Raw genomic sequence first — 16,920 nt, forward strand, 5'->3', positions numbered from 1 at the left:
AGGGCCTTCGTCTCTCTGAGTTCACTCGTGCGCCTGCAGAGTCATGGGATACTCTTTCGCCCCCGGGGGTCTAAAAGGTTTGGGTGCTGAGGCCGAGCCATCTGCATGCATCGTGAAAGCCACACCGCTCAGCAGCTTATTCGTAGCCTGTTTTCAACCTCTTGTGCAAGGTTTTGCCCAAAGGAAATAAGACACAGACCCAGGAGCTAAGCGTAGTGTGGGGCAGGGGGCTTTGGAAACGTGGGGCTGAGGTGTATTGTGCTGATCTTCCTTATTATCACTTAAATTGATTCAAAATATGTTACATAGAGTCGAACATTGTGCCACAAAGGAAAATTTGACACTTGGTTCAAGTTGTTGAAGATATTTTTACCCGTTTTTTGTCGTCTTTATGGGGATAGGATTGTAGTCCCTGCACTGCATTTCTGCTGTCGAAAAAAATAACATTTAGAAAAATGCTCAATGTTTAAGAAGCTTTAGTTCTTTAAGTTTAAGGATCGAGTTAAGCATTATATTTGCTGAACATGCTGATTAATTGTCCGGTCGGTAAAACCCACACATACTTAGCCAACTTGCATTTAAGTTATGGAGAAGCAGAAAATCTTTGTACCTAAGTTGCTGGAACCAGGAAATTATTGGCATCTTTACTTGAAATATGATTCACTCTGATTAATATTTTGTGAAGTTATGGTTGGTTGAGTAATCGATTCATTTTAAAATGGTATCACCCCTTAAACAGAGTGTTGTACTTGACAGCATTTTACCCTTTAGGGTAAAAGTACTAATTCAGCATACTAATTCAGCGCATCAAATGCTTTGACATATCTTGTTCTCTTAATATTTCAAGCTTAGTACAGCACTATTATTGAAAGAGAGAAAAGCAAAGGATTTTTTATTGTTTCACTCTGCGGAAGTGGCCATGCAAATTTCCACGAACATTCATTATATGTATAAAATTACTTTCTAAAAACATGTTGCTAATTTGAATTGTATTAGTTTCCGTTTGTAGTTATGCAGAGAAAACAAACTCTGGATGGAGTTAGCTCACGTGTTTCTTTTAGATAAATCTCTTCCTAATTCCTCTGCTCTTTGAGTTTGACAGATGCATTCTCAGCATGATCACTGAAAAGAAAAAATACAAACGTGGAGCCCAGGTGTCTAGAGTTAAGAAGCTGTTTTTAAAAATTAATAGAACAAATGTTGCATGAGCAAGGCAAAAACAACCAAGAAAGTACGTTTCATTTATTCACACGTTCAGCAGAATGATCTAAATTGTCCCTCTGACATTGTGCATACCCATAGTGCAGAGATCAGCATGGCAATTTAGGTTTTATCAAACTCATCTGCCACAACACAGTGTCAGCATACAGTACTGGCGTCTAGCATCTGGCTCCTTCATTTAGACAATCACTCCTCTCTGAAGCATCCAGCGGAGCATGAGCCCTAATTGATGCACTCCCCGGCATCAGAAAATAGCTGTGAAACAAAACAACAACAAAAAAAAAGCTTCAGACGATTGCCAATGAATAATTGATTGATTTTGTAAGATAGCTCTCTCTAATTGTTTGGTTTGTAAATATTTCATTGGGTGTCGTTAAATCAGCCTGATGATAGATGCAGAGGGCATCCTCCGCTAAAGATCGTTCAAGTTCAGCCCTCCTGTCGTCTGCCCGTAGCTTTTCACTCAGTGCACATAATCATATGGTTATGGCTGAGATGCTGATTTATATACAGCACTTTTGTGAATTGATTGCACAGTTGTTGTTGTTGTTATTTTTGCCAGGAGACTTTTGCAGGTGCCTCACAGGTTGCACAGTATCCTACATAAACTGCGTGGATAATATGGGCTTGCCTTTGGATGATTTTATGCATGCTTGATGCTCAATATTTAAATTACTTCCTGTTTTATCTTCTCACGCCTGCCTGTGCAATTGGGATGCAGGTACATTTTTGATATGTCCCATGTCAAATTAGACTTTGCTGCTGCAAAGTCTATATGAAGGGGTTTTGATTCAGGGTCCTGTACAGACACACAGACATAAAAGTGAGGCCTGGCTGTTGTCTGTGTGCTCTGCCACCTAGTGGTTCCTTTGGATGCTGCTTCTTATGATACATTTAACGTCCACTACACCTGCTGTTTCTGCATTGGAAGACACAGTAGCATTTCGACGTGTTTCTCTTCACCTAAAGTTTAAAAAAAGAAAAAGAATAACTGTTTGACTACAGCAAACTTATTAGATACCCTGTTGTGGTTAGATGAAGAACATTTATTAGTTCAGATGCCATGGCAATTATCAATTCCTTTCTTAACTAACCCCACATGGAACTTAAATAAACCATCGAGTTTGGGACATGTTAAACTACAAAACCTCCTGCCTCGTTGTGACATGTATCATTCTCTTACTTACTGTAGACCTTGTTTTTGTGATTTTCCATCTGAAATTCATCTCGTACAGGACATGTCATGTGATCAGAGCTTTCTCTGTGAAACCCAGGAAGATTAGTATCGCCTCTACCACTCAACAGTGTATCGCTGCCCCTTTCGTCAGTTCGGTCTGTTCTGTTTACACACAGTTAAGTGGAAACTGTATCCTTCCAGCATCCCACAGCACAAGCCTTTGGCCTCACTATCACTAATGTAAACTGTACATTTAAGGACACAAAACTGTGTCTTTCAAATATCACATGACATCCTTTTAACTATCCAGTTGTTTCTCTGTCTGTCTGTCTGTCTGTCTGTCTGTCTGCCTGTCTGTCTTGTCTCTTTGCCCGTCAGTCCTGTTCTACGGTACATCAGTCAGTGTGCATGCCTGTCTGTCCTCCTGCCCCGTTTTGTTCTCACATTTCAGTGGGCCTACATGTCTGTTTGTCTCTCTGCCTGTCTTCCAACCTGTCTGTCTGTAGTTGATTTATTTATTTATCTATCTATTGTCTTATCTGTCTCTCTGGTATTCAGCGTTGGTTGCAGGCCCGGCTGCCGAAGCTTCACTGCAAAGTGCTCGGCTGATTCGAAGGGACCAATGGCGCTGCGCTGCCTCTAATATTTTGTTTGTCGTCGAGTGTGAGGCTGATTTATCACGCCTCCTCTCGTGCTGACATTCAGATTCACTTTGATTGGCGGCTGGACACCCACCGCTAACATCCCTGCGGCTCTCACACACACATGCACGGACTCACAGTCGCATGTGATGCTCTGAATACTCACAGTCAGGTATACTGTGGATATATGAACATGCCTGTTACGCCAACACATGCCCACTTACACTTAGAAATGAATACATGTGTGAAGCATACAAGCCCTCACTCACAGACTAAGGGGATAACTGTTCTATCTCGCGTTGTGTAGAGTTTATTGAACAACGTGGGCTGACTGTTGCTCTTCTGTTGTTCTATCACCTCATGAACTCTATAATATGATCGCCTTTTTCACTTCTAATACTTACTTTACCCAGCCTAAGGCCCAAGCTACTACACTCTTGTGTTGAATAACATCTCTCTTCTACTTTTTCTCACCCTCTGTCCCTCCCTTCTCCCCCCCTACCCCAATCCCTCCTTAATAACTCTATAACTCACCTCAGCCTTAGATTTAATTGCTTATCTGTGTGTAAACGTATTAACCCTCTGCTGTATCTGTTTTGCTGCCGTCCCGGGGGCCCGACAAGCCTCTCTCACTGCCGTGCCTTACATCCAATGAATAGTCCTTCTCTGAGCGGTAATAGGGAATCAGCATCGTAGCAGCAAGCATTGGCGGCGTGTAAGAGATAAATCAGATTGGGGGTCTTGCTTTGCCAGTTTATTGAATCTAAATTGCGTGCGCGCGTGGCCCCCGCCGGCCCTACATGGCCCATCCATCTCCCGGCTGATAATGGAGCGGGCCCGATTCCACCTGGTAGGAGCATTATTACATTTCCCCTCTAACGAGACCCAGCTAATCCTGCCAAGGGAGGAGGACATGAGAGAGGAGAGAGGAGGACAGAAGAGAATAGGAAAGGAGGAGAGACGAGTGAGGGGGGAGAAGAAAGAAGAAAAAGAAGGGAGGAGAAAAAGACAAAACAGGGAGATTCTGTAAAGTAAAAAAAAAAATTGCAAACATCCTGGCAGCGTTCCTCGCCCTCCCACTCTCTCTCTCTTTTCTCACTTTCTTCCTCTCTGTTGCTGTGCATAAAACATCTACATGGCCCCTGAGCTGCAATTATACTCATAATCACAATGCGATTTCAATGACGCTCTCCGCCCCTTCCCGCTGCCATCCCTCCTCTTTCCCTCCGCCCCTGCAGCCAAGACTGAACGAAGTCTAAATGAAGTGAAAGGACTCTCCTCTCCCCAACACCCAGCCGTTTATTACATGCTTTAATAAAAGTCCATCACAGAATTATCCGACAATGAACTGGAGCCGCTAAGTTGCCAAGAATATGTGGCCTCTGCACACAGACGTGCCTGTGTTTTAAGGCAGGTACAAATACGGAGCTCAATCCTTTATTTTAATGTTAACAGGCTTTTCATGATGGCACAGTATTTCTGCAATCTGTTTTTATTTTTTATTTCATGGTGGGTTTTTTTTTAAAGCAGAACTCCTTATTGATGCAATTAAATTGTATCCCTGGCTCAGCACACAGGCCTACTTTCATTGTTTTGAGGGGGCAGGAGCCCCGTGAGGCAGCGCACTGATGAGAGATGGATAAACAGTTTGATTTGCTGCTATTGCCCCCAGGCACAGTGTACTAGAGAGATGAGCAAGAGAAGGAAGAGAAAGCATAAAAACGGGCTGGGATGGGAGAAGGCAAAGCAGAGGGAGAGAAGAAGAGAGCGAGAGGATAAGCGAACCTGTTGGGGGAGGGATGAAGGGATAGAGGTGGAGGATAAACATTCAAACAAAAAGAGGCAACAAATCATTCCTTGTTGTTTGTGTGCACATGTTTGTGTGCACGCAGGTAAGGCTGTTTCTCTTATTTCTGCTTCGCCGGTTCCCCTCACTGTCAGTTCTTCTTTTTTGGCCCTTATCTATCTGCCTTTCTCCCTTTCACCGCCGTCTCCCTCCCGCTTCATCACATCACTAACACTGCTCCGTCTCCTACCTGCCTCTCGGTAGCCCCGAGCAAAGAGCCAACTGTAGAACACAGAGAAGGGTACACACACACACACACACACACACACACACACACACACACACACACACACACACACACACACACACACACACACACACATACATACATACACACGAATGAACATACAAAAAAGAAAACTCAATTGTAGTTGCACAGAGATGCAGGGTGGTGAAGCCCAAGGTTTGGTTTTTGGCACACTCATGAACACAAACTTTTGAAATTAAGTCTGTTTTGGCGAAGAGAACAAGATTCGTTGTTGTAGGTTTGGTTAGGCCTGCTCCCACACACAACAACACATGCACGTGCGCACGCACACACACACACACACACACACACACACACACACACACCCTAGCTGAGGGAGGTAGAGGAGGGTTCAGTCATCCATGTAGAGTCATTGTTAGTAGAAATGCGGAACCTCCTGACTTAACCAGCCGTAGCAGCAGTGTGACGGGTTCTTTGTCTTCGCCAATTACTGAACAAAAACAGCAGCGCAGTCACAGAGGGACTAGCACAACCCATGGCCTCCTGCATCCAAACACACACACACACACACACACACACACACACGTATGGGTTGTTTATTTTTATGCAACATGCTTGCAGTGCAAGTCTAACACACAATCAGATACAAAATCATGAGCGTACTTAAAACACTAGCACATGCAGGCATCTCATGTGGTGTAATAAACCACATTCGGACACCCACAGCTGTTAACTGTGCCCTAACACAAATATTCTCTAAGTGCTCACAAACACTTACACCCACTTATATTGTATTAACTTCCCAAAAACAGTGCAGAGCTCTAATCCGCCCCTTCTCTCGTCTCCTTGCTCCCTTCTTCTGTTACTCACTCTTACTTTTTTCACCCTCAAAGTTTAAACTCATTAAGTGTAATGATATTGGAGACTCAATTTTACATAGCTCACTCATCAACCAAGTGAGATAGCAATAAAGGCGAATGGCTCCACTGAGGCCCTAACGCTGCAAAATAAATGATGCGCCGCAACGGAAATGTAATTAATTTAGAGGCAGTATTGATAGTCCTGCCATACACGGCATTATATTTTTTAATGTGGCTTAACATCTTGATTATTCAGGGGGAAAGGTGGAGGAAGAGGGAGCCGAGGCAACACAGCTGGTGATGAGAGATGCTTAAAATGTCCTGACGAGTGTTTACTCCCGCCTCACTTTCTCTTAAGGTTTTCATTATGCGGAGACGATATACACCTCTCAGGAAGACACACTGACTTTAACAGGGGTATGAAGGAAAATCTGAGCCTGGCACTGCCTGGCAGGGGAAAGGAGAAGGCGTGATTCATATATTTATTGATTCGTATGAAAACTGTTGATCTGGCAACATGTCCTCTAGTCATTTTCTGCATCATCTGTGATGAGTATCAATTTGTTTGAAAAGGCAGTATCTTACACAGAAATAACTTTTATGCCTTGTCCATAAAATATATATTTTATTTAATGGTATCATCCAATTCTGAATTAAAAGGTGTTAATTATTTTCAATACATATATTATCATATATCATCATTTGAAATTTGAAATTAATTGAATCTTAATGCTTCTATTTAAGCTACAAATATTTTCTATAGTAAAATCATTGAGTGGTTCCTGAGGTTCTACTTTGCTCCTAACTCTGTCGTCTACTGTCCTTTTTTATGTTTTTCAGCCAAGACGGATGAAGTGCTGAAGGCCAAAGTAGCCAAGAGAGAGGAGGAGGCCCGAAAGAAATTAGAGGAAGGTGAGTTATGTGCGTGTGTGTTTGTGCGTGTGTGCGCGTGCTTGTATGTCTGTCATGGAGCCAACATGTGGACTCTAGCACCTCTGCCAAAGCAGTCACTGAATAAACACAGTCACAAAATAAACAAAAAAGCAAAGTGTAAACCACAAAGACAAATGACAAAATTAAAGTCGTTGTCTAGTTCTGTTCTCTATTAAATAGCTGGAACAAAAGGTTTTTAGGCTTCGAGACATCATTTGCACAACTGCTGCTGCTAGAACATGTTCATCTGATGAATACAAAAGATAGACTTCTTTTGTGTGTAATTAAACAACATTAATACGAGCAATAACAATTGCAGACTTAAAGTACAAAACTACAAATATTTGTTTTGAAACTTCTGTACTTAGTGACATCTTCACATCAACAGATTAATAATTTTATGGAAGCACCTGTGTCTTGTAAGCAACAATTCTAGTATCAAAGTGCACTCTGCAAAACATGAACTCGGAGTTGCTGATGCAATCATTCGTTTTTTATTAAGACAGCTGTAATCTGCATAAAAATGCGCCGTAGATGTGTATGGCAGAAATATGCTTAGCATTGCACATAGTAAATTTATCCTGTCAACCTGACCCCACCCCCAACACCACCATCAACATAGGACATGCAGATACACGCATGCACTGTACACACAAAGATTATCTCGATACACATTCAAATAAAGTCATGAGTAATTTGCCGCGGGCATGCTAGCAGTAATAAAAGTCCTTAGATGGAGTAATGACCCTGGTCCCTGCTCTGACCAGAGCAAGAAATAAATGAGAATATCAAATGTGCCGTTATCAACGACGCTCTGTGTGTGTGTGTGCACACGTGCTTGTGTTTGCACATGCACGCTCACAGGCATGTGTAGTAGCATAATTTGTTCTAGTGTAAGTGTTCTTATATTGTGGGACTCTCTCGAGCGCGCCCCTCTTTTTGTGTAATTTTATTATCGAGCAGGCATGTCAACGTGACCTTTAAAGTTAGCTGACCTTTTAGCCAAATGAAAGTCCAGCCATCAGAAACTAATTAGCCCTGCACTTTGGCTTTGGTCCTCCGGTTCCCCTCCTTCTCTCAATTGCACCCTGATTTGTTTAGTTTTTAGAGTAAGTTGGGTTTTTTCTCATGTTAATATTTTGAATTTTTCTTGGTCTTAGTGCTCAGTCACTTCCTCCCTTTCCTTTTTGTTTTTCCCTCCTACCTCCTGTCTTACATACTGTCTTTCCTCCCACCTCCATTTGTCCTCATCAACCATTTCCACCTCTCTCCGAACCTCTTCTCTGTGTGGAAGCATTGCCAAAGTGGTGACTAAGTGCCTTGCGTGGAGCAACCGAGCGAGGCTCCCAGTCAAATAGCTTTTTTTTTAAGCAAAGTTCACACTTTGGAGGCAGTTGACTCTTTCTCCCCTTTGCTCAAAGCTGCACTCCAGCTGTTCCTTCTGTGTGAAATAAGGTGTTGTGCTTAATTGTGTGGTGGAGTGGTGGAAGTACTGCATGCTGTGCGTGCACTGCCTTCAAGGACAATCATTTTATTCCCTTCCCTATACAGAGATACAGGAAGTGAGATCAGAGAGGCCTGACAAAGTGGCCCAGATGGCTTGCCCTTGCCTTGGTTGTGAGAGACGCCAGAGGCACTGTCACAAATACATACAAGCGCACACATAGACGCAAGCAGAGTCAGCCAGCTCCATCCTCAGCCCGTCCCCCAAGCACTGCTAAAATGGAGGAGGTGGGCCACTGCTGCTGCTAAACAGCAGATCACCAGGAGTCTTTTTATTCCCTGCAGGGCCTCTAGAGGTCAACACAACTATAAAGTTTACACTTGAACCGTTAAGTCAAGTGAAATGAGAAAACCTTTAAAGAGAACAGAGGGGAAAAGTGAAGAACACCACCTACACTCTCCGTTCATAAATAGATTCACATCCTAGACTGGAAATGTGTTTGAGTTAGTTCAACCCTAATCGAAACCACTGAGATGTGATTCATGTGGATGCTATGATATGCAAGTTATTATTGTTGCGAACTGTGGCTGTGCACTGTGCAGCCCAGCTAGGAGAGAGGTGTACAGGGTTGTTGTTTTTTCAGAGATAGAGAAAGGAGAAGATCAATAACTGGCCCTGTGGTCATCAGTTAACAAAGTAGTCTCCACATAAAAAGAGTGTTTGGCTCTCTGGTTAAGGGCAGCCAGATGATGCTAGTGGTTGAAAAAGGAAATGTGATATGAAAGGGTGTGAGAATGAGCAGGGAGGATGATTCCTTTGTCAGTTGCATGCCTTGTTTAGGCTATTAGAGCTGAGAAATGCTGTTTGCGTGCCCAAGAGGCTTTTAGCTAACATAGTATGTCCAGCTATAATAAGAAGAACTGACTGCCAGAGTAACACGGCCTGTTTGTGTGGACTGTAGTGTCAGCTGGCACTTCACTGAGGGCAACATATTGAGTCACAGTTTGTGGTATTTGTGTTTGACGGGTTCTGGACTATTAACCAAATATATCAAATTAGCAACATTATAAATCTCTTACCGACCTAATGTTACACATCCCTAAAAAATATACAGACAAGAAAAAGCATAAAATCCTCATATAATTGATTTTCTGAATAGTTTCTTATAAATTTCTGTTGTTCCACTTATTGATTAATCATATAACCTTTTTAGAAATACATTTTATACGTATCATGTTATGTGTATCGTTAAGGTACATCCGATCACTTATTTCAAAACAGATTCAAGTTCATCCCGACAATTGTGTTTCTAACCATGTCTTTTAAACTGTTTTCAGACATGAACTCAGGGAAATTGGGTCCGGAGATTTTATGCACAGTTTCACATAAGCATATCAGTTCCAAGAGTATCAGATCTGCAGAGCCAATGCGATGCAACACAAACTGTATGTGCTGTTAGTGTTACGTGCAGGTGTCCGTTTGTTTTCGGCTGAACTGGAAATTACAATGTTAAATTGTGAGATGTTATAAAAAATAATTTAACCTTTTTTTGCGATGTCTTCATCACACCCAAATATCGTAATAATTGCTGTGTCAGGGATTGGGTGTGGCTGCACGCGTTATCATGTTTGTGTTAATTCCAGCTTTTCTCTATATACTTAAAGAGAAATGTAACACATCTTGGGGCTACAAAAGGCCCCAAACTCACTGTTGTCTGGTAATATTTTGGGCCCTTTGTGTCGTTCGAGTCGCTGACAGAAACATCTTTTCGTTTGTGCCTTCACTCTCTAACATGCAGAGTTATGTAGATATGGATTGGACATGCGTCTTTTGCATGCAGATGGTATTGTAGCCCCTGTGCTGCTGTGTCCCCATTACCTCAAACCACCACCAGATTGGGAGATCATATATTTTAATGAGACGTATAATAGCTCTTTAACCCATATCATTAGGGGAATATATACCTACCGTTTGCTCTTTTGGCAGTTAAACGAAAGGACTGTTTCCCTAATTACGCAGTGTGTAGGACAGGTCACGGGTTGGGTGTGTACCTGTCTGTGTGTGTCTGTGTTCAGGAATTATATGACCATTAAATATTCAGCCGCATGCCCCCCTCCATCTCTCTCCCCCCTCCTCACTTCCTGGACCTAGCATCCATTAACGCCTCATCACCGTTTAACTAGCCCTGTTGTCAATCACCACACGGCCTCGGCTGAAACAAAATGTCTGGATTTGGTTTCTTGCCTAGCTTGTTCAACATAGACAAGAGAGAAAACACATCCTTGCCAGCTATAAGATACCTCAGTCGAGGACAATCAATATAAGTGAAATATCATTAACGCCAGCACCGTCATTTGTTTGAAATAATATTCCTCTTGTTATGTGCGATTACGCGCTCGGCTAAACGATTTGTCCGTCAGCTAAAATTTCCGCTCCCCCATGCAATCGTCTGCATGCAATACCTTTGTGGGTGTGTGCATCCGTAATAAATGATGTGATCCCTTTTCTAATTGAAAATAATAACTAATCCACGGATAACAAGCTCTTGTATAATCCAAAGCCATATCCCCTCAGTTGTGGCCTATCTCGGTTGTAATAAAAGACAGGAAATGAGAGGCAAGTGAGAGTGGTGGCTTGGACATTGACGCTTAATGTAATCTGCCTTGAAATCAAATTATTTGACCTGGAAAGCCTAACAATACAAAACTCCTGCCGGGCTGCTGTTAAATATTTAGCACGTGCCTGTCATGAATACAAATGGTGCGCAAATTAGAATCTACAGGCGCGTGACCCCCATATCACACCCCGGGAGCACAGGGGGGGCTGGCTCTGCTTTAAATGTTTTAATTACCGGGGCCATGGTGTGGCGTGCCACGCTACCTCGCCGAGCAGCGGCGGCAGCGCTCAGGCTGCCACTTGAAGGACAAGCGGAGAAATGTATCCGCTGGTAAACACGGGTGATCTGGTGTCCATGATCTCATCACATTAACTAAAACATGAAGATTCAATAAGGAGAGTGTCTGAATTATACCAGGCTATAATTATAGTTCCTAGCATCCTCAGCTCAAAAGTAGACCATAATATTTTATTTTTTTTACTGTTCTTTCCACTGGCTATATGATCTACCTTGGGACTCGAGGGAGTCACTGTATTGCTCTTGTGCACTCTGCACTGAAGGAAGATCTGTCTCAGTGATTTTGATGTAAGAAAATCTGGTTTGTATTGATTCCGTATTGATTAGTGGAGTTAGCCCCATCTCCTGTCGTTACTTCAGATAAATGGCCTTATTTGTTGTGTTATTATGTTCAACACAATCATGCCAGGAACAGTCAGAGGAATATTGAACCGACACTTCATTGGCTTCATAGGTTCTATTTGTTCCAGGAATTAAAGGATATTTTTTCTCCGCGCATATAGCACTGCAGAGAAAGTGTTTAAGTGAGCACGGTGACAGGTAATTACACCTTTATTTCTAAGGTCTGTTTCTGAATCTTTTAGAAGAACGCTCTCCGCACTTATTTCTGTTTTTTGTCCTGCCTAAATAATGATTGATATAGACATGAATAGTGCCACAAATTCAGTCTAGCCATCGCTCTTCCTCCCTCTCCTCCCTATTCATTCAGGTTTGTGGTTCCCCCCACGCTGAAATGATTAGTTATGCAAGGCTTGTAAGCACTGAATCAGAGTTATGGTCCCTGGGGAAATAAATTTGGAGGAAAATCAGTGTGAGAAGATTTAATTATCACGAGGAGACCTTTTTTCCTTGCCTTGGCCCACTGAAGCCCAAACTCCTCTCCTCTCGCGCTTTGCTCACCTCCACACGCTGCAGCCAAAAAAACCCTGGCGTGCAACATGGACGCCAGCCCTCTCCCTTGCCTTCCTTCTCCTCCCAATTTGTTTCATTGCATGGTGATAAGCCAAGCAATTACTGCTTTATTGATTTTTCATCACTGCAAATTTAAAGTTGATTTCCCCCCCCCCACACACACACCTCTGGTTCTCCCCTTTTCTCCCTCGGAAATGGTTCGGCAAGGTGATTAGGTGACCTCCTGTCCTACAAGCACCGCTGGTCCCATGAACAAGTGGAGGCGAATGCTGAATTCTGCTAACCCCGCGTGACCCTCTGTTGTGCCGGGGTAATGGGATGCTGATGCTGCCTAATGTGGCTGTCACTTCGGAAGCTATGGTGCCCACAGCTTAATAATTTCTATAAGGATATCTGTAGAATGACATGTTTGACTCGATAGCAGCCAAGATATCTCTGCCATAGGCTAGATTACACAGAAATCGACCGTGCAATTCCAACCTGTGTTCATTCAGGTCAAGTGGACGGATGATTGACAGTGCCCTTTTACCCTCTGTGATTGGTAATCGTTTCTTGGGTCCCCCTTATCAATTAACCTACTGCCTTTAGACCGATGTACGTTCAGCAACCTTGTGTTGAGTCACCAGGCTGTTATATTTTCCTGTCTAGTCCATTTAGGTTAAGGATGGTATCGGGCAGATTTTTTGAAAATTTGATTCTGATTGCGACAATCTTTTCTAATTGAATTAATGTTTATAAAAATATTTTTTGGTGAATATGTTTTCTATCAATTTCTTTTTTATAAATTTGACAAATGAACACTGAATTTAGCTAAATAATCAAGATGACCATAGCAGCAAGAGAAATGTAGCCTCACTACCTGGACTTTTCAAGTAAAGCAGTAGTTTGTCTCTCTAACGGAAAACATGCCCAATATGTTAAATTGCGCAGACATGCACGTATATAGTTGGCGTCCAAACGCCTGAATGGGAAAGTGGTCTCAGACTTTTGGACCCCCACTGTATGTCTGGATTTGCTCAGACACCGCAGTTGTGAGCTCGGTGTTCAGTCTAACAGGGTGGTCAGACTGCTGTGAGGAGACACACTCGTCAGACTGTTGCAGGTCAAAGTGCCGCTGGCATTCTGGGTGGCTCCGGCCTTGTGGTGGCCCCTGAGATCACTCAAGTCTCTTTTTTAAGAGATGGTGTGTATGCATGATGATTGTGTTGTTGTAATTCCTGAAATAATATTGCATGTGGGTCCCTTCCGTGTGTGTGTCTGTGTGTGTGTGTTTGTGTGTGTGCTTGTGTGTGTGCTGTGTCATTAAGATATTGCAATTTTTACACAAATACATGTGCACACATGAAAAGATCATTACAGAGCATAGATCTACCAATATTTTTCTGACATTTACAAAACCAATTTTTACTTACTGACATAAGTAAAACAATATTTTCTAAAATTTACAAATGACTCACTGTACATGCATTAAATCTATATACAATCAACTCATTCAAGACTGTCTGCACACATTACTTACATATAACTTGAAAATAGCTGGTTTTCCAAAGTAGTGCATAAGCAACTGTTTGGCATGATTTTAGACACTTAGTTTTTTGATTCAAACCTGTGTTTATTAAAATTAATACTTTTAAACAAGCATTTTGTACAACCCACAGTTTTTTACCTGTGCACACACGTAATCAGGGTGCACTGAGTGAGACTCGTACCCCCCCAACTCCCTCCTCACACCCCAGTACAGCTGAAAGAAATCAAACGTAGCAGGACTGACTGGACATTATAGTCACACAACAGTTCATGCATTTCCTTCCTGCAATTTAGGCCACGAAGGAAAATAATTTGCACTGAGGAGTTTTTGGATTTACATGCAAATGATAATGTCACCCTTGTTTTGTTATTTTCACATGATTTCCTCCAATAAGGCCGGATGCAGTAGAAAAAAGGAGAACAGTATTTTACACAGTGCCAAGCTTATTAGTCTTCAACTGAGGTCAGAAAAGGAGGCGTGTGTGTGTGGGCGTGTGTGTGTGCGTGTGTGTGCGTGTGTGTGTGTGTGTGTGTCTTATTAATTACTACTCAGATACACTCGCACACACAGCCATGACCTTTACTAATATAGTTTGTAACGGACCACACAAATAGGAGTCTGCCATCCTCGCCCCCCCCACACACACACCCTGTCAGGAGCCAGCAGAGTAAAGGAGGATCAATTACAACCCAACTAAGGGGAAAGAGTTGGTTTCCTGATGGCTACATGTCAAGAAGACTGTAGGTCACAAGGTGTGTGTGGGTGTGTGTGTGTGTGTGTGTGTGTGTGTGTGTGTGTGTGTGTGTGTGTGTGTGTGTGTGTGTGTGTGTGTGTGTGTGTGTGTGTGTGTGTGTGTGTGTGTGTGTGTGTGTGTGTGTGTGTGTGTGTGTGTGTGTGTGTGTGTGTGTGTGTGTGTGAGAGAGAAAATCAAGCCCATTTCCTGGATTCAGATTACATCATTTTGAATTTAAAGACCTTGCTCCAATTAAGTAATTAGTTGCTTGGTGTTTCTCTAATTATAGAGTTGTTCATAAAAGAGCTGCTGACCAGCCTGCGATCGAAAAACGGAGACCGCTGCACTTTTTTTCCCCCTGCGTGCACACTCAAACACACGCATGCGCCACAGCCTAGTTTGACTTCAAGTTAATTCTGTCAAATGCTGATTGTTTCTGGTAAAGGGCAGGACTTTATTTTAATCACACTAAAACAGCACCGTGCTTAATAAAGAGCTCCTTGAGTCTCACTGACTGCCGTGCTGTTATCATCCTGCTGGTTACTGAATAGTTATGAGTTTAATATATGAGAAGTGAGTTAAATGGTCCATCGTTTACATGCTGTTTTACACTTAACCATTTTCTTTAAACATCGGTCTTGTTCTTTTGAATTTTCTATGTGTAATAAACTCAATTAGAAAATTACCAATTAATATCTACTTAAATATCTCAAAATGCAACATTTATCGTCTTCTCCTAAAATGACTTTCCTAGGGTTTGTTGTTCTTGCAGCTCATTGCCAATTAAGACTCACCAAATACTACATAGTTTAATGAAATATTCGGCAACAAAATGTGATGCAAAATTTCAGTAATGGCCAAAAGTCCCCTTTTGAACACTTGAACAGAGAAAGTGGCTGTGATCTTGAAGATCTCACCACTCAGCCTGTGAAAGCTTCACTGTTTAATGAGATTCTGTGACGCTGCCCAGGCGCAGGACATCGACAAACACTCATACTGCTCTCTCTCTCTCACACACACACACACACACACACACACACACACACACACACACACACACACACACACACACACACACACACACACACACACACACACAGGGAGAGAGAGAAAGAAACACATGGTTTTAGTTAGCCCTCTATGTTTGCAGTTAGCAACGTGCAGTCAGGTCTGAGTTTGAATTTCTGATAAATAGTCAATTTATATGCAGTAAATATACAGTGGATGCACTATTTTCCTGAAAGGTAGAACCCTGTTTTGGAAAAATGAATGCATTATTTATACCCATGATGGGTACAGTGTCAACAAGGCAACAATAAACATGTCGTTCCCTGATGAATGGTAAACTCTCCATCTAAGCCAATTAGAAGTAAATACAGTATGTTAAATGATTTTTTTCCTGTTGTAATGAAAACAGTGTCTGAAAGCAGGAATTTAGCATGTGTTGCATCATAAGTTATGTCTGAGGTTTGCGTGACCCGCACATGAGCAAACAAATAATGTAGAAGTCTGTTAGATTGGTCAGTGCACTTTTGATGGTAGAATCCAAAAACTGCCTACATCGTCATGTCTTATAAATACAGTCTGTGGCTTCAGATATTGTGTGTGATGGATGGGCAGACCGTGGCCAATCTGTTGTTCCACCCCATGACTTCATTATGGGCAGAGATGGAAAGCGGCTAAACACATGCATTTAATCGTAGTTGCTGGGATATTTGTGTGTGTGTGTGTAGATGTGGAGAATCTACCGCAGAGTAGTTGAACCAGGGTCAATTGAGGAGAGGAAGTTGAGAGGAGAGATGAGCAGAATGGGCTTGAACGACAGAGGAGCGGGAGGTGGTGAATAGGCAGGGACGAGTGGAGATGTGGAAGGAGATAGCCAAGCGTGGCGCGTGGCTGCCATGTCATCCTGTCATTAGCAGGCTGTTTGGGTCTTTAATTCATCATTCAGGCCTTTATTGACTGGAGAGTAAGAGATCGCTATCACAAGGAGACACTAGATGAGCGCGCGTGTGTGTGACACTCAAACACCAGCTGCTCTTCATTTCCTGATGCCAAATAGATAAAATGTCACATCCCATATGTGGTCAAATAATACTAAAGACAACATGGCCATATTTATTTCCAAAGAATGTGATCATATATGTTATAGTCAACATAACTTTAGGACTTCAGACAGCTCAGTATTAGTGATGTGTGACAGGCTCCTGATGTCCGTGACGGGAGTCGACAGGACGGCAAACTCCACAGAGAGCAGTTGACACTATGATAACAAGGTGAGCACCACAGGGGATCACTTGGCCTGCGTGTGCGTGTTGTGGTGGAAGGTGCATTGTTGGAAGACGTGGGTTATAGAGACATGTGGCTTTTCTGTAGAGGGGGCTGGGGGTTTTATATATCAAAATATGTGTGTGTGTGTGTGTGTGTGTGTGGGTGGTGGGCGGGTGGGTGGGTGGCGGGAGGTGTCTTGTGGGAATGCACATTAGACTGGCTTAGCCACCTG

General features: G+C 42.6%; 1 protein-coding gene across 1 annotated transcript in view; it reads left to right on the forward strand.

Annotated features, from left to right (window-relative positions):
* rsrc1 (arginine/serine-rich coiled-coil 1) overlaps positions 1 to 16,920 on the forward strand; it is a 106,696-nt gene that overhangs the window by 79,010 nt on the left and 10,766 nt on the right. The window contains exon 7 of the mRNA XM_035622730.2: positions 6,794 to 6,865. Within this exon, the coding sequence (XP_035478623.2) occupies positions 6,794 to 6,865 (72 nt within the window). The remainder of the gene's footprint in view (positions 1 to 6,793; positions 6,866 to 16,920) is intronic.

This window comes from Scophthalmus maximus, chromosome 11 (genome assembly GCF_022379125.1).
Source record: "Scophthalmus maximus strain ysfricsl-2021 chromosome 11, ASM2237912v1, whole genome shotgun sequence".
In the NCBI taxonomy this organism is placed as follows: domain Eukaryota; kingdom Metazoa; phylum Chordata; class Actinopteri; order Pleuronectiformes; family Scophthalmidae; genus Scophthalmus; species Scophthalmus maximus.